The sequence below is a fragment of the Jatropha curcas genome, chromosome 4 (genome assembly GCF_041381405.1).
Source record: "Jatropha curcas cultivar XTBG-Jc1 chromosome 4, XTBG_Jcur_1.0, whole genome shotgun sequence".
In the NCBI taxonomy this organism is placed as follows: domain Eukaryota; kingdom Viridiplantae; phylum Streptophyta; class Magnoliopsida; order Malpighiales; family Euphorbiaceae; genus Jatropha; species Jatropha curcas.
The window spans coordinates 1,203,750-1,226,020 of record NC_143154.1 but is presented as its reverse complement, the minus strand read 5'-3'; the positions used below and the strand labels follow the sequence as shown (position 1 = coordinate 1,226,020).

Here is a 22,271-nt window from a genome sequence, read left to right as displayed (position 1 = left end):
ATGGAAGAGCATGCACACTGTCTTATCCATAAATTCTCTATATCAATATTTCTCCACCACCACCACCATTAACCGGCTGCATGGCTAATAAGGAACTCGGTGAAGAAGTAGCACATCAACATGGGAAGGACTATGTGGACCCACCTCCAGCTCCATTGTTGGACATTGAAGAGCTAACGAAATGGTCATTTTACAGAGCTGTAATTGCAGAGCTTGTGGCCACACTTATCTTCCTTTTTGTCACTGTAGCCACTGTTATAGCCAACAAAGCCTCAACTATGTCTAGTGGATGTGGCGGCGTTGGTCTTCTTGGCGTTGCTTGGTCTTTTGGTAGCACGATTTTCATTCTTGTCTATTGCACCGCTGGGATTTCTGGTACACAACTTTTGTTTAATTATTTCATTTTTTTAGTATATTTTTTTTTATTACATATTTAATGTGATAATCTTTTGTGATTTGAAACGACATGCAGGAGGTCATATTAATCCTGCGGTGACGTTCGGGCTGTTGCTGGCAAGGAAGGTGTCGTTGAATCGCGCGGTGGCGTATATAGTGGCACAATGCGTAGGAGCTATTATTGGTGTAGCACTAGTGAAAGGACTAGTAAAGGATCTTTACAAGTCCCTTGGCGGTGGTGCAAATTCTGTTACGGCTGGTTTTTCAATCGGCACCGGTTTAGGAGTTGAGATTCTTGGCACATTTTTCCTTGAATACACCGTCTTGTCCGCCACTGACCCTAAACGGAAAGCCCGTGACTCCCATGTTCCGGTAAGTATTTGTAGCGGGATTTCTTTTAGTTTGCACGTGTATATTTATATTGAAGGGAAAGACTCCCGTACACCCAGTATATGAGTTCATTTCTTTCACCAAAACAATTAAAAATAAATTTTTAATTTAACAAGGATATTTTCTGAACATTCACTAAAAGAAAATAAAAACAGTGACATTTAAAAAAAAAAAAACTTTATGAATTGACTTGGTGTTTGAGGGGTAATCCTCCCCTCCCTTCAAACTCAAGATCTTTCATTGCTTATATAAGTGAAAAGACCAATCAAACCACCATTTGATTATATTTAGATGTTTACTTTAGTATGATTGTTGATGTGGTGTTAAATTAATTATATTTTGTGGTAATTGAATATTTAATAGTATATCAACTTTATGTTGATAAAATTAACTGTATTAGATTCTTTCAAAAAAATTAAAAATAAAAAATAAAAAATAAAAAATAAAAAATAAACGGTATTAGATACCACAGTATAAACTATTAGTAAAATGAAATGTGTATTTCTTTTTGTGAAAAAAGAAAATATATAAACGCTAATATAAAAATTGTTGTTGAATAGAGTCTAAATGAAAAAGTATAACACCAAATAATTTGCTATTTTGTATTTCTTCTTATAAACTTATCTTGAAATAAAAGAGTATAACATTTACCTACGAGCTGTGACTCAGTTATCGATATAGATTGGGTACATGGAAAGAGCTCTCGGATTCAATTTCCACTAAACCTATCATGTAGAGAGGGGCAACGAACATTAACTGTAACTAAGCCCCGGTAGTTTGGATACTAGTGGGTTACACAAAAAAAAAAAAAAAAAACATTCATCATTATTTTATTAATTTTGAAGAGTTCCCGAGTCAATTGTAGATCGGAGCAATATATATAATTAGTAGATAAAATTTATCTACACTCAATATATAGACAGTTTCATATACCAAACCGATAAAAAGAAAATTTTTCTTTTAAATGTTACTGTATCATAAACAATAAACAATAAGTGTTAGTGCTTCTAAAAAAAGGAAAAAACAAAAGTGTTAGAAATAATTATACACAGAAAAAAAAATTTTGAAAATTTTATTTCATTATTATTTTCTCAAAAAAAGAAAAGAGTACATGCTAAAATTAGTTTTTTTTAAAAATCGTGATTTTTTTTACTTGCAATGGGTAAAAAGGCTTGACAAAGTAAAAAGGTACATTTTTGTCTTTTACATCTTAGAAATATAATTGTTTTCTAATACGTTAAAAAATATGCAATATTAAAAAAAATCAATAATCTAGAAATAAAACTTACTCCTTCCATTCTTTTTATACAGACACAACTAATTTTTCATCAAGATTAAGAAAATAGTTTAACTTATTTTTTTTGTCATTTTTTTCTTAATTTACCTTAATATATCATTTATTTCTCCTCCAATATCAATATATATCTTAAATTATTTTTCAATCTTTAATTATATACTTTGTTGGAATAAATGAAATACAATCAATTACAAAAATGAAGTTTATACTCTAACATATGGAGCGAAATTCATTTTTTGTCATTTATTTGAAAAAATTATTTGAAAATATGAAAATTTATATTATTTTTATACTCAGTAGGTGGACTAATATATGTTTGTTTTTCTTTTTTCAAAGTCCAATTTAATTAAAATAAATGTTAGTACCGATTTAACCATCTATAGATTGCTTGAAAGTTTATTAATTTAATTTAATCCGTAATTAATGAATGGTTCAGGTTTTGGCTCCGTTGCCTATTGGATTTACTGTGTTCGTAGTGCATATGGCCACCCTCCCCATAACTGGCACTGGGATCAATCCTGCTAGAAGTTTTGGAGCTGCTGTCATTTATAACAAGAAGATGGTTTGGGATGATCATGTAAGTCTCTTACTCTTAACTTGTCCCCTTTTGTAATTTCATTTTATTCAATAACTCCATCAATATATATATTCGGAAACTGTTCGGCAAAAGCTTCTACACTAACTTTTAGCGTTTTGGTCAAAATTCTACTTCTGTTAATTGTAACTTTCAGTAATATAGCTTTTATAATAGGTTTTAAATGTTAGAAATAGCTTTTTACGAAACATTAAACATTCTAACTTTTAATGTTTAGCTTTAATTAAAATTTTTTCCATAATCATACCTAATGTCATTTGTTTATCATTTTAAGTTAAACAGTTATTTTTACCGAACACTTTAAATTTAAACCGCTGCAATATAAATAACTAACAGCTACTAATATAATAGTTAACATATATTAAAACAGCTAATACTGCTGAATGGACCATAAGAGTTTAGAATAGTTATAAAGGCATCAAAATTAAACCGATACTCATAAATTATACTTAAAATATTGGTGAAACAGTGGATTTTCTGGGTCGGACCACTTGTTGGAGCAGCAGCAGCAGCAGCATATCATCAGATTGTATTGAGAGCAGGAGCTGTTAAAGCTTTGGGATCATTCCGCGGCAACCCTGTTATGTAAACTCATTTTCAATCTTAGTTATTGTATTAAATTATTAATGCTTCTTTGAATTGAGACTTTAGAACAATTTGGTATTCATTATCTGCTTGTACTCTTCAGATCACCCCTAGTGGTGTTCGTTAGTGTGAAAACAATATTTCTAAACTATTCTTTCTTTCTTTCTTTTCTCTTATGGTTTATCAACTTTGAATCAACCTTTCTTGATATTGGAATAATTATATCTTCTTGTATCATGTGTTCAATTTCTCACAACTGCTCTCTTATAAATATATTAGGATCATACCTAATCAACATTTTTTAAAAAATACATAAAAATAGGTTAAATAGCTTTGCTATACACAGCCTAAGTCCACTCATTGCAAGAAATCTTAAAAAATTTCAACATTTTGCCATTCAAATAGAGTGCAATGGTTAAAAACATAACATCATTCAAATGACAGTGCAGCAGTAAAAAACATATTAACAGAATTTTTTAATTTTGACTTATTTTTCTGATTAAATCAATTTGATTTTTAAGAACTAATTTTTTTTTAGGATTTTTTCTAGTAAAATCACTATGAAATTAGATTTTTTTTTTTTTTTCTAAAAAGAAAAACAAACTTAATCGACCAGTTTGTTTACCAAATACCAATTATTGAGTCTTACAAGTGGGTGCAGAACAGAAAAAATTACTTACTTGGTAATCAGCAGTTGATGCATGGATTGTTCTGGCCACAGACCTTAAGAAAATTTTAAAGTTTTAAAAGATACCACTAATGTGCATTTAATATAATCAAAGGCCCATTGGGCCAGGAAACAAAAATGGAGGTATTCCAATTCCTCCATATTGGGCCCACCATGTACTAGTACTACAACTTCAACCCTGGCTATAAAAGCTACAGAAATTTTAGCTGGAAAAAGTCTGATGATCAAAGTTGAATGCAAAACAACTCCCAAACATCAGCAGCTAGAAAAAATAACCAATCACAGGTTACATCTAATGTAAATTACAAAAACACCACCAAGAGTAGGCTTGACCCCTTTCCCCAGGGTTAACTAGGCTTACCTATTCACAACCCCACACTATTAGAAACTCAAAAAACTGCCTTTGTCAACCCAAGCCATCCACAAAACATAACTCACACTAGAAACAAAAAAACTAGACCAAAACTAAAAGCCCCACCAGGAGAAAACTGACACTTTCAGTATACTTGCTGGTTTCTTCTCCTGGGAAAAACGCTGGGTTTATAACGGTAAAAGCAAGACAGGGCAAGGGATGAACTCAGCCAATAAGTTAGCATCCACATGCTTGGAATGAATTGCCTCCATGCTTATGACTACCAAATCTAAGTTCAGTTCATCAGCAACATCACCAATGATGGCTGTGGGCTTGTTCCCTTCGCCGAGCCGCTCCAATAACTTGAATTCCTGGAATCCACCTGTCATTTTTTTTTTTTTCAAAAATAACAAGCAACTTAATCATATAGTTGCCATTTTGGATAAAGACATTAGCTACTAAAATAATTTTCTATTGTCAGTTGTCACAACTTAGATAAGCACAAATATATATAAAGAAAAAGAAGATAAGATGATGACGACTTGCATTTTATACATCAATTATTACCATTATTATATCCATCAAGCCGCTACATTTACTTTTCTAATGCTCCATATGCATGCACATCAAGAATCATACTGAGTGGCTTATTAATAAATATAATCCCTCTGTTACTCGTACCTTTTCTTCGTACATTCTATCCACATTCAATTTTTTCAAACCGAGCTTAGTATGTGTTTTATTGATCAATGTTAATTTGTGAATTATCATAGTTAAACTTCCTTAGCTACAAAAGGAAAAGAACACACACATCCTCTAATACAAGTCTGGAAGATAAACTTTCCAATGTTTCAAAAGTTATGGGATCACACACAAACCTTCAGATAGATGCCAGCGAATGCTAGACATTTGAGTTTCATGCTCTGGCAATGACTCTCTCTCCTTTTCATCAATAACTGCAAATAATAATTCAAGATTCCTTAAAATTTTGCATTAAAAAGAATCTGTAACATAAAGTAGACCTCCACTATTTAGTTCCCTACATCTTTAAATGAGAAATGATAATACACAGCATAAGTCAATGCACTTACCCACAACAGTGATGTCAGCCCCATATTTCTTAGCCAATGCAGCAGCTGTAGCAGCAGCCTGTTGAATAAACAATCAGAATAAATAAAAAAACCAACAAAATGAATAATTGAAGCCAACACCATGCCAACAAGGCTGCGGAGCTAGGAAATCAAAATTTCCCGATTAAGTGGCATTGCTCACTGGCGTTGAAGACTTGATGAGAACAAAAAACATTCCAATTGCATTTTATACATGACAATGAATCAGTATAGTCAATACTTTCTATGACCTGTATTAAGACTATTCAACTTCTAAGGCAAAGAGGGTTAATTATGGATGGTTAAGAGCACTTAGCAAATAGATGAGGGAAGTGATTTCAAAAGAAAGAAAGAGAGAAAGAAAAGCTGTTAAGAAAAATTGAGGTGCCTTAAAGGAAGGTCACCTGTCTTGTGCCCTCAGAAAGATAAGGATTCCTGTCTGTGATTGGCAGAAGCAGATGCTTGAAATGAGTAAAGGCATCTGCAGCTAAACTGACTTCAGATTCTTGTGGCATAGCTTTAGCTGATTACAATTCAAGCATAAAAACAACAAGTCACAAGCCATGAATTATATACAGAAAGAAAAAGGTAATCACAATGTACAGACAATTTGCTTTTTGGTCAATAACTCAAAAACATTTCAAATTTTTGGTCCAAAATTTTAATTATGAACAATGCTTTAATTTGTGTTAGCATCTGATATTACATGTTTATAAGTGTAAGACCCCACAAAGAACTACCGATTACATTTTCTAAATAATTAGTTGGCACAAAATTATTTAATGTTTAAAAATAGGAAAAGAAAAATCTGAATCTTTTTGCCAAGTCTTCTCTCTCAATATCATCCCTTCCATAGAAATGCTATATATATATATACACACCATATCATATGATATGCTTATGTGAAAATTTTACCAAACAAATAAATTTTCAGTAGAAGCCTTTCACACACGTACATGGGTTCAATTAATACCAAGAATTACAATTAGCACCAATGTCAATGTCAAAAACTATATTTGACACAGAAATTGAAATATCAAGAAATGATTTCAAATTACAGGGAAAAACCAAAAATTGCAAAAGTTCATTGATTTCCTAATAATTATGAAGTTTGCATCATAGACTTAAAAAGACTTTAATTTAAAAAAAAAAAAAAAAAACATTCATTGCTATCAGGTTGCAAAAATAAAATTTCAAATAAATTAACTATCCAGACTGCAACTAAAAAAATCAAGCAGAAAGTTAATTAACATCAAAAAATTACCTTTATGTCCGATTCTTTGAAGTTTAGGAAAGAAAGAGAGTTTTTGAGCCTTAGACCAATTAGATGAAGACGAGAAATATAAAGAAGAACAAGAAGAAGAAGCGGCAGAAGAAGAAGAAGCGGTAGAGTTGAGGATCGTGATTTTTGGATGAGTTGAAGTCTCAACGGGAACAGCTAGCAAGTACTGAGCAAACGCCATAGCCAAACACTGTGCTGCACCAAGAGAGAAGAGAAGAGAAGAAAAGGCCAAAAGGAACAGAATTGGGGTTGTTTCCAGAAAGGGAATGAGTGTGATTCTGTGAGGTGAGAAAACGATTTCATCTTTGCTGACTCGTGTGTATTTGCTTTACGCGTGGCCTTTTGCTGTTTGATTGATAGATCATTTTTATCTGACGGCTAGTTCTAACCGCAGTAAGGTAGTGTTTGGTCCACGGGATCCGGTTAGATGTTTATCCGGATTATGTTCGCCAGTTTTCGACACAAAACTGATTAACATACAGTACGATTAGAGTCATCGTAAATATGATAAATTTTAATAATCGTATCAGAATACTCTTTCCGATATTAAAATAACAAATTAAAGGCTTTTAAGAGTCAAAATAATACTATAAGACTATATAAAAAGGGTGATTTTTCCGTTAACCTACTGAATCGGTGAAACAACTATAATCAAAAGTACTCGTACTCGAGAGATTCCGTATATAAAAAGACCAATAAAATCACCATGTATCAAATATTTTAATACAAAATATAATATGTTATTAATTAAATGAATAGTTTAAGAATAAATAAAAAAATCCAACCAGTTTAATCGTTTTACCTTCATCAATTCTCTATCCCAAATCCAAATGTACAAAAAAAAAAGTGTAAAATTGTTAATTTTTATTTTCTTTCCTTCAAAATTTGAATTTTTCAAATAAAGGAAATTACAAAAAGGACGTGATTATAATGTTAGTCAAACTATAGGGACTAAATATTTAATTACCTAAAGATAAAGAATAAAACGGCAACTTAACTGACAAGGTCCGTTAATATTGAGGTGTAATTCATCGCGTCACTATGCAAGGGAAAGACGGCGATGAAGAACCGTCGGACCGGCATATGTCGACGATATCTCGGCATGCCTTCGGCGACGACGAGGAACAACCGGCGTTTTCTATCTCGATAATTGAGGTACTCACTCAACATTCTGTGCTTTTCCTGAAAAATAAAAATTAAGCGTAGAAATGAAAAAAATTAGAGTACTTTTTCAATGTTCTTAAACAGAACATGAAGGAAGAGTATGGGCTATTTGTGTGGCCGTGTAGTGTAATTCTCGCCGAGTACGTTTGGCAACAGAGAGACCGCTTTTCAGGTGCCCGCGTAGTTGAGGTAATTCAAATTCGTTTCTTAAATTTGACCGAATTTTTTTCGTTTAATTTACTCTTGTTATCTATATTTATGTGATTCTTAGTTTGCAGCTCGGTGCCGGAACTTCCTTGCCGGGATTAACGGCGGCCAAGTTGGGTTCCGATGTCACTCTCACCGATGACTCCAATAGATTGGAGGTATTTCCTTCGCTTGATACTCCTGTTTGTCTGCATTGTTTTAAGATTCCTGAACACTGTCTTTTTTTTTTTTTTTTTTTTTTTTTTTTTTTTTATTGCATCCAATGAGGAAAATGTCGTTTAAAGGTTTTTTCTTTTGGATGACACGTCTTTCAAGTAAGTTGAGATAGACTTTTCTGGTTCTTTCGCAGAAGTGACAGGTCGTCCTTCCTCTGTTTCAGATGTTTTTTGTACCAAAAAATGGCCGTTATATTCTCCAAATTTTGACTTCGCTGAACTTTGGACATGGTTACAAATTTTTTAGATGTTATGCATTTAGGAGTTAGGTTTTGTGCATTTAAAAAATGCACTAACTAGCACTTGGGCTTTAAAATTTATGCCATATATATCACTGTATTGTTAAAATAAGGTGTTTCTTTAAATCAATTGTTAAAATAAGGTCTTCTGCTCATAATGATTTTAATGGAGTTGTGAGTTCATGGGACCATTCCTTGAGTCTACCTATCTATGGAGTGCCAACTTTCAGTTCACTAGAAACTGCATTATTCTCATTCAAATTTCAGTTTTTTGGCATTCTTATATAGTTAGAAAATTTTTGAGGTTCATTTATGTAGACACTTCTTGAGCTCATGTCTGCAGTGTGCATGCTAAATGGGTTTGTTTGGCTAGATTGATGTCTTCTTACCTTAATTTGATTTCTGGTTTTCACTCAGTAACTTAACTCTTATGATATTATTGTTTTGGAGCAACAGGTGCTGGACAACATCAGAAAAGTATGCAACCTAAATAAGCTCAAGTGCAATGTAAACCATGATAATTAGTAAAATTTTCTTTTTCATTAGTTGACCCTGATTGGCCTTGACTTTCTTCTTTGTTCATCTTACTTTGTAGGTACTGGGATTAACATGGGGAATTTGGGATGAAGCTATATTCAGTTTAAAGCCAACAATTATCCTTGGTGCTGATGTACTTTATGAAGCGAGTGGTAAAATCATTTTTCTGCTACATTCTTCATACTCCTTCCCCCCTGTGGGAATCCCCTTGCACTTAGTTTGTTTGGGCTGAAAAATTCATTGCTATTTCTGTTTTTAAGCCTTTGATGACCTCTTTGCCACCTTGACATTCCTGCTCCAAAATTCTCCGGGTTCTGTCCTTATAACAACTTATCATAATCGAAGGTACTTCTCCATCGGTTTTGAATTATGTTCCAATTATACGCCATAGCATGTGCACTTGTAGTTTTGCCTGCTTGTCTAGTGCAATTGCCTTTTTCTTGTTTTTTTTTTACCTCTTGCAAGCTTTATTTGTATATATATATATATATATATATTTTTTTTGTGATAATCTGCAGCGGGCACCATCTTATTGAATTCTTGATGGTGAAGTGGGGATTAAAATGTGTGAAGCTACTTGATGGATTTTCTTTCATGCCATCCTACAAGGCATCTGGATTAAATGGCAACATTCAATTGGCTGAGATTGTACTCAATAGCAAAAATACTGAGGAAACTAATAGCTTGGTTTAGCATCTAGTGAGGCATTCACTTTCATTGCATTATCACTTCTCTGTGGCACAAGAGACTCGCTCTTCCATGGTAAGATGACCATTTACGAGAGTTTGAGTTTATGTCATGGATAATATCTGCGCCTCTGCCTAGACACGAATGCTACTAAAGGAGATATGATTACAGGATGTTAAAGGTTTAGCTTGTAGCTGCATTTCAAAATCTTTGCTAAATTGGCAATTCTGTTATTGATTAGAGATATTATTTGTAATTACAGTGTAGAATAGACCTGTGTCTATGTGCAATCTGTTCGTGGACATTTTTCTTGATTATATATTATTATTTTGTCTTCATGAGCTGCTTACGTTGGAGAAAGTTTGATACGCTTCAATTTTATTACAATCTAATACAAAAATACCTGTTTATAGTTGCTATTTGTGATACAGGTTTCTTAATGGAAGAAAGTAAATATATCTGATTGATCATCCATCTCTCAATAGTTTAGAATTGTCTAGAACCAGGCTAAGAGATTTTTAATTTACTACCCTACAGTCCTTCCTGATCTCCTGGCCTCCTGTGATGCTACTCATTTTGATCATGGATTTCACAAATGCCTGTGCAAAAATTTCTTTTGAGGTGGCAAATTTGGAAACCAAATTTTTAGTCCCTGTAGTTGTGAGCAAAGCTTGGTCTGAAGAGAACAGGGCTTTTCCTTGTAGGATCAACTTGAAATATGTGTTATCAAAAGTTGTTGAGGATGGGTCCATGGTGGCACCAGCATTCTTTGCCTTGTTGTTTTTAGGGCAGATGCTCCTTAAGCTTGCTGCAAATGTTGGATTTATAGTAGGGTCTATGTCATGTGTGGCACTGAAATTGTGGATTCTGTTTTGGAAGGATGAACAGTGGGAAAAGCCTAAAGTATGCCCACCTGTGTATTGATAATTGGTAACATTATCATTTTACTGCAGTAAGTGAGGATGAGATAGAAGTAATGATATGTTTGTTGGGCTTTCGTTTACCTGAAAGAGCTACGAGATCATCCATGGATAGACCTCTTTGAGAAAAGCTTTGTTGCAGCTGAGAGATGTTGAAAGTTGGAGCAGGTAATTGTATTGTTTCACTTGCCTTGGATATTCTTCCATCCTTTCTTCCTTTTGGCACATCCCATGTTGGTCCACCAGACTGCATAATGAATTGAGTTAGTGACCTCAACAATTTAGATTGGAAGTTAGCATTTAGCATTGAGCTCCCAACTGTTTGTCTTTTTTTTTTCTTTTTCTTTTTTTCTTTAAATTTTGTGTTTGGCAAGTACATAGGTTAATGTTTTGAACTCTAGTCATTAAAAATTCAAAATTTTAATTTTAGCTATTGTATTTTCTATTATCTTACAATTGCAACTGCATCCCTTGCAGCTAGAGCCAAAATATCAGCACAAGACACCACTCCAGGGCATTGAGCTTCCACTACTTTCTTAGCATTGTCAATGACATAAAAGGCATGCAAAGAAACATTAGGTGGCCCATCTTTCTCTGCCTTGTTGCTCCCTTTTGAATTTAACAGCACAGAAGCATCACAGCCCTTGAAAGCCAAAAGCAAAGTAATCAATTAGTTTGAACAGTAAGACTGCCAAGGTAAGAAACATATATAGATGCTTTGTTTTAATTCTCACCCTTATGAAACAGTCATGGAAATGCATTCTAAGGAGAGCTGCAGGAACTGTTTTGTCTCTCGTCGCCGCGCTCTTGACAGCATCTGTGACTATCAAATCAAGGTCAGGACATGTTTTCTCATAGTAATTCAAGCTTAGTGCATTTCCTTGTAATGATACTGAAAATATGAGAACTGAGCTTAAGAGCAGAGTAAAAATGGAAGCCATAGTAAGGTAAGGTGATATTGGTTGCTCTCAGCTTCGTTTTTTGTTTGCATGGGAATTGAACAACCTAGCGAGGGTATATATAAATAACCCGATTTGTAGGAGATAAGAGCTAGAGTAGAGTTGTTGTTAGCCCCAGAACATGAATTAGTTAAGAAGGTGGAGAAAGAAAATGATGAAGTAGTAGATTTTAAGCAATCCAATCTTACTGTATCAATGCTTCGTGACAATTTTCTTGCCATTTGTCTTGTTGCCTGCTGTCTAGAGACCCATCAGAAGTTGTTTTTTCAGCTTTTTTACCTGTCAGAAGTTGTTTTTTCAATTTTTTTTAAAGGGATAATTATAAATTTGGTCTCTAAATTTTTTATCTTTCATATCCTGGTGTCAGAAGGGAAAACATTTGTATTTAAGTGTTTGAATTAATAATTTTAGGACAATTCAAAAAAAAAAAAAAGTGAATTTAGCGAAATTTCTCACCGGAAAATCAAAACGAATTATTTTACTCAATTTTCTTTGCTTTATTTATTTTTTATAGATTGTTGGCTTTTTCTTTTTCTTTTTTTTTTTTTAATTTCAGACACTAAAATAAAAAAAAAAAATTAGATATTCGGACACTACAAGTATAAGTAACCATTATTATTTTTATTTTAAAGCCAAATAGTATGAAAAATTATCTTGTGTTTCACTTTTTCTTTTTCTTTTCTTTTCTTTTCTTTTTTGTTTTTTATGAAATAGCAGAAATTTCAAAGTTCCCGGAAATAATGTTGTACTAATAGCATTTCAAAATAATACTTTAGAATGTATAAAAATTAATGCAGAAGAACATGCTTTTAAAATCACCTTGTGAAAAACTGCATAAGCTGACTCATAAATATACCTAAACAGAAAAACTTAAGGGTGAGATGGAGTAGGATTTCTTTTCTTTTAGCTAAAAGTCTCAATTTCATACGCTAGAAATGGAATTTATTTAAATTTTTACGAGGAAGCGGTTCGGCGTGACTTATTTTGTGAATCTAAAATTAATCGAGTCTATATGCTTCGGATATAATATGATTTAAATATGCAAAAAATATACCTAATCATCTATCTATCTATTTATTCTATCTATATAGAAAAGTCGGAATGAGGGAAAATAATGGGATTGTTGATATTATCCTTGTGAAATTTAATATATTATAAAATAATTTTAGTTTTACCCGATTAAAAGATTTTAACCTAAAAATATATATAATATTTTTATAATTTGATCGGATATTTGTTTTTGATTTTTTAATAGATAAATATATATAGATAATTAAGTATTTCAAAATTTTAAATTTTTATTATTATTATCTTATTATATTTAATTATATTATATTTCATTATATTATTATATAGATTATTAATAATAATTTATTATTATTATAATAATTTATAATTTAGCTTCAGCATTGTTATTTTAAATAATATATGTAAACGTAAAACTTTTACATTTTTTTGAATTTATTTTAACAAGTATATCTAGATCGTTCAAATTTTGATTTAAAAAGAATATGATTAAATTTTTTTAATTACAAATTGCACCCTAATTTGGTTGGTAAAAAATTAAAATGAAAATTATTATTTTTAAAATTTTATTAGTTATATTGATATCTTATATAATTCAAATTCTATTTCTATTAAATAATATAATTTTGTTAATAATTTTTTAAATGCTTTCATGATTTTAATTGACTAAAAAAATAAAAATAAAAATTTATTATTATTTATAAATATTTAATTTGATTTATTAGATTGATTTCTTATTCTATTGTTAAAGTGTATTTATTTACTATAAGAGATTATAGTAAAAGTTATTAATAAAATATATAAATTAATTATAAAATTTATAAAGTCATATGATAATTTTTATAAATTAATGAAAGCAACTAACATATAATAGAAACGGTATGAATTAGTATGTTAATATAAAACCAAAAAAATATTTGTTGTGGCTATAAATTTTAATGTATTTTAACCACTCAATCTAAATAAGAATTTATATTTTAATATTATATAAATAAAAATTTAAATGAATATAAATAATAACTATATAACGAGCTCGCATAAAGAAAATTAGCAAGTGTAAAAAATAAAGAAGATGCTAATTCATCTATGCTTAAAAAATAATATGCAATTAATATAATCGGATCATATGTGTAATAAAGAAATGGAAAATGTCAAATTTCTTTCTTTCAGCATTAAAGGACTCTAAAATGATTAATGACTCAAGTTAATCCATTTGTAAAATTTAAAATTTCAATTGTTACATATGGTAATTTGATTTAATAAGTTCAAAGACCAATTTAACTTTTGCCCCTTTTAATATAGAAATAATATTAGTTATTTTCAATTTTAACATGTATATAATTGGTACTAAATTTTCCGAACAAGATTATATATATATATATATATATATATATATAATTCATTGATGTTTTTTTTTGAATTCATCGGAAGCTTTTATGCGTCGAAATAACACTGCAGTTTATATGATAAGGTATTTCCTTCTAAATTAGTGAAAACAGTTTCGAACTCAAGACCTTCCACTCTCCACATAAGTGAGGAGATCAATCAAATTACCGCCTGATTAACTTTATTGATGTTTTTTTAAATCATATTTGGTAATTTTGCATTATATAAAAATTTTGAAAATATGTTTAGGAATGTCGGACGGTGGTTAGGGTTAACTAATCAAAGTAGTTATATATTAATCAAAACTTTTGTTTTAAGTATTAGCTTTAGAATTAGTTATAAATGGTGGGCCTTGTCTTGGTTTATTAAAAGGAGTTGGAGACATGATTAACAAATTTTAGCAAACACAACAACTATGTACCTGCTGTTACTTGAACTGCATTCATGAATCTTTAGCAGAAAATTAAAATAATGGTGCCAAAACGCTAAACGTTATTAATATATTGTTTGGGACTTTATTCTTTAGTTGAATAAATAAATTCGCCTAAACTTTACAACTTCAACGTTGTGATACTTTAAAATTTGTGGATGACTTATTGTGTATCTAAACTTGTAAATTTTGATAATATTACACACATTTTAACATTAGTATTAATAATTTTTAGGATTTTTGACTTTTATCTACAAAATACCGATTAAAATGTATTTAGTATGATTTTTGGAATAAAATTTTCATAAATTTCGACTTTTTAATGGGTTTTTAATTGATCTAAATTTTCAAGTTGAAACGTTTAATAAAGTAAATTTGAAAATTAAAGTGTTTAACAGGTGTAATTTTATAAATTAAAGTATTTGATGGATTAAAGTAAAATTGAAAGTGTCGTAATATTAAAGTAATTAAGTTAAAGAGGTTATCAAATTTATTTATTCCTTCTTTACTCTTTCCATGGAACTTGCACTCTTGGTTATGCTGCCATGATTTGAACCTACAAAATTGATTATTTTTATGCTGCCAGGATTTGAACATTATTATTATTTATTTAATAATAAGAAATATGTTATAAGATTTATTATTTGATGTAAAATAAATTATTATTGTATTTTCAAACACAATAAATAATATAAATTTTTATTTATTTTATTTTTATTTTTCTTTTAAATATATGAATGTCTTCGTGGATCGGATATGGATTTTGCATAATCCGATCTGAATCCGATCCATGGTCATCGCTGATTTTGAATCATAACATTGGCTCACGGGGGAATCCTTATTTTGTTAGATTGTGTCTATGCAGTTGGATTTAAGATTTTTCTTTTTTTTTTCAATAACTAATTGTCCTCCATTTAGATAAATAAAGCAACTAAATATTAAATTTGAAAATTTTTCGAAAAAAAAAAAAAAAACTCAGAAAGAAATGGAATGAATTTTAATGTATTAAAATCTTTTGAAATCGACTTACGCGTTGTAATTTAGTTGGCAACGCAGATTGAATATGTGGAAAGAGTTCTCGGATTCGATTTCCACTAAACACATTTGCAGGAAGGGGAGAAGAATATTTAACTATAACTAAGCCCAAAATCGGATCGGAAGGTACTTGATAATAAGGTTCAGACATTGGTGGTTTCAAAAAAAAAAAAAATTTGAGAAGGAATTGATTCCATAATAACTAGACCAGCTTAAACTGTTCCATATTTTGCTTTTTCTACGAAATGAATCTGTATTTCAGAAGTACAGAAAAAGAGCACATAGGGCTCATAATAGACTCAATTTTTCTTTTAGGTCCACCAGATCTAATCTTTTTTTCTAAAGCAAGAGGTGGAACTTCTAATTTATTATTATTATTACTATTATTTATTTTCTAATTTATTAAGGATTTTCCTTTTACATAAAAATGAATTTCTCACGAATGTAAACTAACTTTCATAGAGATGACAATAGAAGATTGATTCCCATGAAATACACTTACTAAAAAGGCCTCAAATCTTTATACTCTACAGCTGAAGAGATCAACGCAAAAGGTCCAAAAAAAAAAAAAAAAATCGCCTGTTGTAGACTGAAAAGTCAACTCTCTTCTTCAGTGAATAGTTTTTGGCAAATAAGATTATTTACTTCCCTTTTTACTATTTATTTTCAGGCATGCAATTCTTCAATTTAAAGGTAATTAATTTATATGATTGAATTAGTAATTCAGTAATTGTCTGTCTAAGCACATTAAAAAAGGGCAAAAAAAAAAAAAAAAAAAAATACAACTAAGGGTGTTTGGAATAGACAGCTAGCTAATAAGCTTTCAAATGGAATGAAAGAATTTTTTTTTTTTTTTTAAAGGGAGAATTAAAGAATATTATCAAACACAACAAAATGGCGCATTAATAAAAATGAAAGCTGTCTTAAACTAGATTAATACAAAGTATAATAGTCAAACTACAAAAAGAAATATCAACTCCAAGAATAGATAACCAAAATTTAGCACTACAACATCAATTGTATCTGCTTATGTTCTAAACATATTTACAACTGCAGGATCAAATCAGATTAATCAATACCAAAAATTAAATAGGAAGCCATCAATGCTTCCGATTCGTCCGTGTAACTATACCTGGAAGAAATGCCTCTTTGTGTGTATATATATATACTACATAGATATGGAAAAAGCATTGAAAACAAGAAGATAACAAAAGGATGAATCAAACAATGATAAAGAATGGAATAAGAACCATTATAATTGTGAAAGTAAAACGTTTCAACCGAGGTGAATGATTTGCCGGAGGTGAAGTCGCTCCTGATATATTAGTAGTATTGCCGGTTCCTGATGTGGCTTCTGGATTGACTGCAGTAGCAGGTGGCACTGCAGGACTTAATGGGTTGATAGGGAAGGTGTTGGTGTTCAAAGCATCATAACCTGCAAAACCAGTGACATTATACCAAAAATTAAGTCTCAGTGGAAATAGATACGTGTTTTAAGTTAAAAACAACTTAAAGTGAATATGGTGTACTCACAGTTTGATGGCTTCCAACCCAACACGTTCCTTTCACGATTGAAAACAATAAGATAACCCGTCATGAAATTTTCTGCATTGAAAGAAAGTAGTAGCAACTCATTAAAGTTCAAGAACGTAGAGCATTATATTCCATATCAGGGAAATGTCTAATTAATTCAAAACCGTGTCATTTCTAAGCTTTCTCCAAAAATATAGCATCAGAAATTGAGACAGAGCCGGTGGTAAACCTTAACAGTTTTATAGACTCTAAGGTCCTTCCATGTCAATATCTTCATTCATTCATACAATCTCCTATAACTTACAGTTCCAAAATATTAGGGGAAGTGGGTTATTTTTCTCGCTTTTTCTTAAATATAAAATTCTCAAGAAATAAATAGGATAAATTTTATTCTGCATAGATCATGCAGTTTGCTGCAAATGTTAAGAAGTAACTACTGTCATAACCAGATACTCACGTCCGATGATATTTACATCTCCACTTTTGACAAGACCTAGACAATATATGTAAGCATTCCCCTGTAGATTGAAAAGAGGAAAAGAAAGTAAAGAGAAAATTAGTTGTAATCCAAGAAGCATTAATAACATATTAGAACAATAATAACGATACATTACCCCAAGATTAACTACCACGATTGGGTCAGTGACATTAAATTGGCTACCACCTTTCATCTCCAGATTCACCGTTGGAATCTCTAGATCCGTTTGATTTGAGCTGTGTTCATCGTGAAAGTCAATGTTTAAGTATTGTAAAAGATGCAATGATGCAAAAAGAAGAAGGGGGACTTTGCGGTGATTTAACTCACCCTATCTCATAACAGTATTCAAAAGGTAATCCAGAACCAGAACCAGATGTATAGCGTCTGTCTTTTGCCTTGTTATTGAACTGAAAATATAATATAAACCGTAACTAACCAAATGATGGAACATGAACTTTAGTAAATACCAAATCATATTACTGCATATACTTACGCTCTCTGATATAACTGAATAGGCTGGATCATTGAGGTATGTGAAAGAGGTACCGGAATCGAAAATTGCAGCAAACTCGAGATTAGTATCATTTCCATCCACATTTATTTTTGTGATGCTAATATTGTAAGTTGGGCTGGTAAACAAGAGTTTGCATGGAACAATAAGTATACCGATCATGGTATTCGGATAAAAGAATAGTGTGTGTAGATGAAAATTCAAGAATTGAGCACTTACTGTGGCTCCTTTAGGTTGAAAGGAGTTTCTCCTTGGTCAGAGCTCCCTGTATCTCCAAAACTGATTCTCCCCATTCCATCAGGTCCAAAACACATGGAAAATGAATTTGAAGTATACCCTTCTCTTGCTAAAGTACTAGGAACAGAGATATTACTCATACCAAGCCCAAATAAGCCATTGGGAGCTGCACCATCCAAAAATGAACCAGTTTGTATTTGACCACAACTGCAAAAAATAAAAGTAAGACATTTCAATCACAAATGCCTTAAAGAAATAAAAGTTTGTTCAATAGATATCAGTACAAGGATACTAATGAAGTAAACACAAACAATAAATGCTTTTTTCTACACACATGTGAGGGATAATGCAATAAATTATAACATAATTTTCTTGAAGCCTTTGATACATGATTTGATCTACTTCAAGCATTGAAAATCTCACAATTGAAAACCCTTTTAACATTAGTTCAAGAGCACACAATTCCCTATCATATTCACAATCAAGGTATTCAAGATGAAAGCCTAGGCAGCCCCGAATCATGCCGTTCCTAAAAATACACGGAATCGGTTTAGCATTTCTGTTTATTATTGAAAACAACACTGCATTAGAAATGTTAATTAGAGGTCATTCAAAGCTTGTTTTTAGGGTGAATTTCACATGGTCCAATCATCCACGCTTCAAAAGAGCTAAATAACTGTTCGAAACTGCTTTTTCCAACATCTAAAGCGGTGCTTGTCATAAACTGAACCTCGTAGCGAGCTCTGAAACAATAGAAATTACCTACCCAAATTTAATCTTTGGATCAAGAGCTTTTGATTGAGCATCGTCTGTAGTTAAATGTAATACATCCTCTACCAAAAACCCAGTTGATGAAGTGCCATTAGAAAGGTATAAAACCTGATAAGGACAAGTACTTTGAGAGGAGGCGCATCGACTTTGCGCTGAACACAAGGAGCTGTTGCAGGGGACATTTTCGCTCGTTGATGAATTATTAGGACTGTAAATACTAAGCTCTAGCTCCTGGTTTAAAAAAATATATATATATATCAAAAAAACTATTGAAGATTGTGAAATCATGACTTCAAGAACCTAGCGAAGAGAAAAATCCAAGAAACAGATTTTAACAGAAATTACCAAAAATGGAAAATCCGGCGAACAACTAACACAAATTACTAAATATGAAAAGTCAAAGGAAAAAAAAAAGAGAGAGAGAAGAAATTAGCAAAAATAGAAAGGAATACCTCTCCAGATGAAGATCGCAAGCCATGGACACAACTTTTACAATCACATGGTAACCAGAAAAGATCACTACCAGTATCTAGTGCTACAAGAAATGATAAACTTGGTGTCCCAACTGAAACATTTGCATAATGTAAACTGCAAAAAAAAAAAAACAAAACAAAGAATTATAAAATTGAACAAAACATTAAAAAAAAAAAAACATTAATTTAAAAACAAAAGGAAAGAAATCATCTTTATCCCATGTTTGATTGCGTAGAAAGTCGAGAGTTTACAATTGCTTCCAAACAAAAGGAAAAATGCAGGCTAAGACCTGTTTCCAAACACGACTTTACTATTTTCAGTAACTAAATGATTACTTTCTTTTTCTTTTTTTTCTTTTGAGGTGATAAGTTTAGTTACTTAAATTTTTCTTTCAGTTTCCTCCATTTACTCAGCAACTAAACAAGATTATTCCATATAACCAAAGAAAAAAAAAAAAAGACTTACAATCCAAGAGAACTGATCCGATAAGTTTCATTCCCAGAAAAGAAAGTAAGAGGCGTGGAATTATCAGAAGCGGCCAGTTTTCGGCCATGGATTAATCTGTCCCGGTGAGTCAAAGAAGCATAATAGTGGGGACTACCTTTTTCCGGCAAGTCATCGACCGCTAAAATCCCCTTTATTGGATCCGAATACCGGTGATGTATAGGAAACCCGTATGTGCTGAATCCGTAACATATATTTGATAAGATTAACAACAACAAACAAAAGAAAGAACAAGAAAACGAAGAAGCAGCAGCAGCCATTAGAGAATTAGAGAAATGGAGAAGAACTCTCTCGACGACAGAGGAAGAGAGTGCCGTTCTGAGAGAGAAAGAGAAAGAGAGAGGTTTGGTCTGAGTAAAAGTCTTTCGTTTTCACTTATGTATATGTATGTGTCCGTTTTGTCTCTGTGGAGATGAAAACGCGGGTGTTTGGTGCCATGTAAGGTCGGAGAGGTGGGTCCTATTTACGTAATTTTTTTTCTTAAAAAAATGAAATTTATTTTTTAATCATTTTTTAATAATGTTTGCAGAAAAGTTTTTGCTAATTGTTCCTGGGACCCTTGTGTTTTTGGGATTTTGCATTTATGCCCCACCACCAATCCATAATGTGTAATTCCCCATTACTGCCTACAATTTTCTTTTGTTTTTAAAAATTAAAAAAAATAATTAATGTTAGTTGAGGAGATAACTGGTTGCATCCTCATACTAAATATAATTATATCCTACAGCTACAAAAAAAAAAAAAAAAAAAAAAAAATAGTCGTGCATGCTAAAAAATCAATAAGATACCTCCAAAGTCTTAAAAAAAATAGCAATTTTATCACAATATAAATTTAAACTATGTATTTTTATGTAATTAATTAAGCTTCAATGTGTAATTTTTAAATAGATTATATTTGTTTTATTTGTAAATTTTAAATTTCAAATTATTTACATTGTAAATCTATTAATATATATATATATATATACAAAAAAATCTTCAAAAAATGCTTACTTGTCATTCTTTTCTCGAGCATTTCTTTTTTATATATATGAATTTTTAATTTTTTAAACGTTTCCTTTTTTATATCTAATATAATATACAACTATATCTAAAACTTTAAATAATTAATACTTTAAAACTTTTAAATTTTAAAATTAAAAATTTAAAATTTTTGAATTGTTTTTTATCTGTAACTCTCTCTGTCTCTCTCTCTCTCTCTCTCTATATATATATATATATATATATATATATATATATATATATTACTGTCTACTCTATAGATGTAATGTTAACTCTTTTATTTTTTTTTTCCTTTTTCAAAATTTTTATCTCTTTTTGCAATTTTTTGATCTTTTTTTTTTTGTTTGTCTAGCGACTTCTCTTCTCTTTAATCGGATGTGTCTTGTGTGTGTCATATCTGCTTAAGTGTATGTATGAAAAATATAGTTATGGAGATGAAAACAACAACAATAAATCTATTTGTGTATTTTTTTTAAAATTTATTATATATTTAGTAAATCATAGAAAATATTAATTTTTGTATTCATTGCTTCACAAACACAAACATATATGTAAATTATAATTATCTATAGTTATTTTAATTCATATAATAATAATAATTATTATTATTATTTAGCAAACCCAATTAGATGCAGTTGTTTTACTTTCTTAATATTAGTTATTGAATTAGGTCTTTATATTATTAAGGAAGTGCGATATAATAAATCTCATGAAAAATTTTATAAGATAAAATTTACAATAAACTATGAAGTATAATTTATAATAATAGAACAGCATGCGTAAAGTGCGGGCTTGAAAAACATTTGATAAAATAAAATACTAATAAATATTAATAAGGTTTGGTTAAAAAGTTGTTAAATCCTAATTAGGATTGTTTTTAGAAGGATCTTAATTAGGAAGTTTGTTCAATTTTAATTAAGAAAATCCTAATTGAAAATTTTTTTCCAATATTAAATATGAATCAAAACTATATATATATATATATACACACGCACGCACATTTTGTGTGAAAAAAATCACCAATTTTATTTATTCTGGCTATCAAGAGTTTGTTTAGTTTCGTATAATAATTTTTTGCTTTCGCTATTAATAGTAGGTTGGGACTCATTTATATATTACTTTAAATTTTTTTTTACTATCTAAGATTTTCATTTGATACAATTTGGCAACTTTAAATAATATTAATGGTTTAATTTAATTTCTTTTATTTCTATTTTGATTGCAAATATTATTGGTATATATATTACTTTTGCAAATATAAT

The 22,271-nt window shown here is 30.6% G+C and overlaps 4 protein-coding genes across 5 annotated transcripts; 2 read left to right on the top strand and 2 right to left on the bottom strand.

The window, feature by feature from the left end:
* On the top strand, positions 1–3,414 carry LOC105647094 (putative aquaporin PIP2-8). The gene is made up of 4 exons (XM_012233085.4): positions 1–375; positions 473–768; positions 2,520–2,660; positions 3,148–3,414. The coding sequence occupies exons 1-4, from the start codon at positions 81–83 to the stop codon at positions 3,265–3,267; spliced, it is 852 nt and encodes a 283-aa protein (XP_012088475.1). The 5' UTR covers positions 1–80; the 3' UTR covers positions 3,268–3,414.
* Positions 3,415–4,181: 767 nt separating this feature from the next.
* LOC105647093 (cell wall integrity/stress response component) lies at positions 4,182–6,987 on the bottom strand. Its single transcript, XM_012233084.4, has 5 exons — positions 6,677–6,987; positions 5,817–5,935; positions 5,395–5,452; positions 5,182–5,259; positions 4,182–4,685 (listed from the first exon to the last, which is right to left on the bottom strand). Exons 1-5 carry the CDS (start codon positions 6,873–6,875, stop codon positions 4,492–4,494), a joined length of 648 nt encoding a protein of 215 aa, XP_012088474.1. The 5' UTR covers positions 6,876–6,987; the 3' UTR covers positions 4,182–4,491.
* A 696-nt stretch (positions 6,988–7,683) lies between these two features.
* LOC105647092 (Putative methyltransferase family protein) lies at positions 7,684–11,375 on the top strand. 2 transcript variants are annotated; one of them, XR_016320486.1, is made up of 8 exons: positions 7,684–7,849; positions 7,943–8,047; positions 8,137–8,223; positions 8,976–8,996; positions 9,115–9,208; positions 9,317–9,401; positions 9,575–9,818; positions 11,141–11,375. XR_016320486.1 is itself a non-coding variant. In XM_012233082.4 (8 exons), exons 1-8 carry the CDS (start codon positions 7,736–7,738, stop codon positions 11,201–11,203), a joined length of 762 nt encoding a protein of 253 aa, XP_012088472.2. In that variant the 5' UTR covers positions 7,685–7,735; the 3' UTR covers positions 11,204–11,369. The 2 variants fall into 2 exon arrangements, 1 of the variants encoding a protein (XP_012088472.2); XM_012233082.4 differs by having other exon boundaries at positions 7,685–7,849; positions 8,976–9,026; positions 9,575–9,743; positions 11,147–11,369.
* Positions 11,376–16,401: 5,026 nt separating this feature from the next.
* LOC105647090 (aspartyl protease family protein 1) lies at positions 16,402–20,389 on the bottom strand. The gene is made up of 10 exons (XM_012233080.4): positions 19,969–20,389; positions 19,482–19,617; positions 19,025–19,260; positions 18,241–18,465; positions 18,004–18,139; positions 17,838–17,917; positions 17,647–17,746; positions 17,490–17,550; positions 17,033–17,104; positions 16,402–16,934 (listed from the first exon to the last, which is right to left on the bottom strand). Exons 1-10 carry the CDS (start codon positions 20,265–20,267, stop codon positions 16,720–16,722), a joined length of 1,560 nt encoding a protein of 519 aa, XP_012088470.1. The 5' UTR covers positions 20,268–20,389; the 3' UTR covers positions 16,402–16,719.
* Between the last annotated feature and the right edge of the window lie 1,882 nt (positions 20,390–22,271).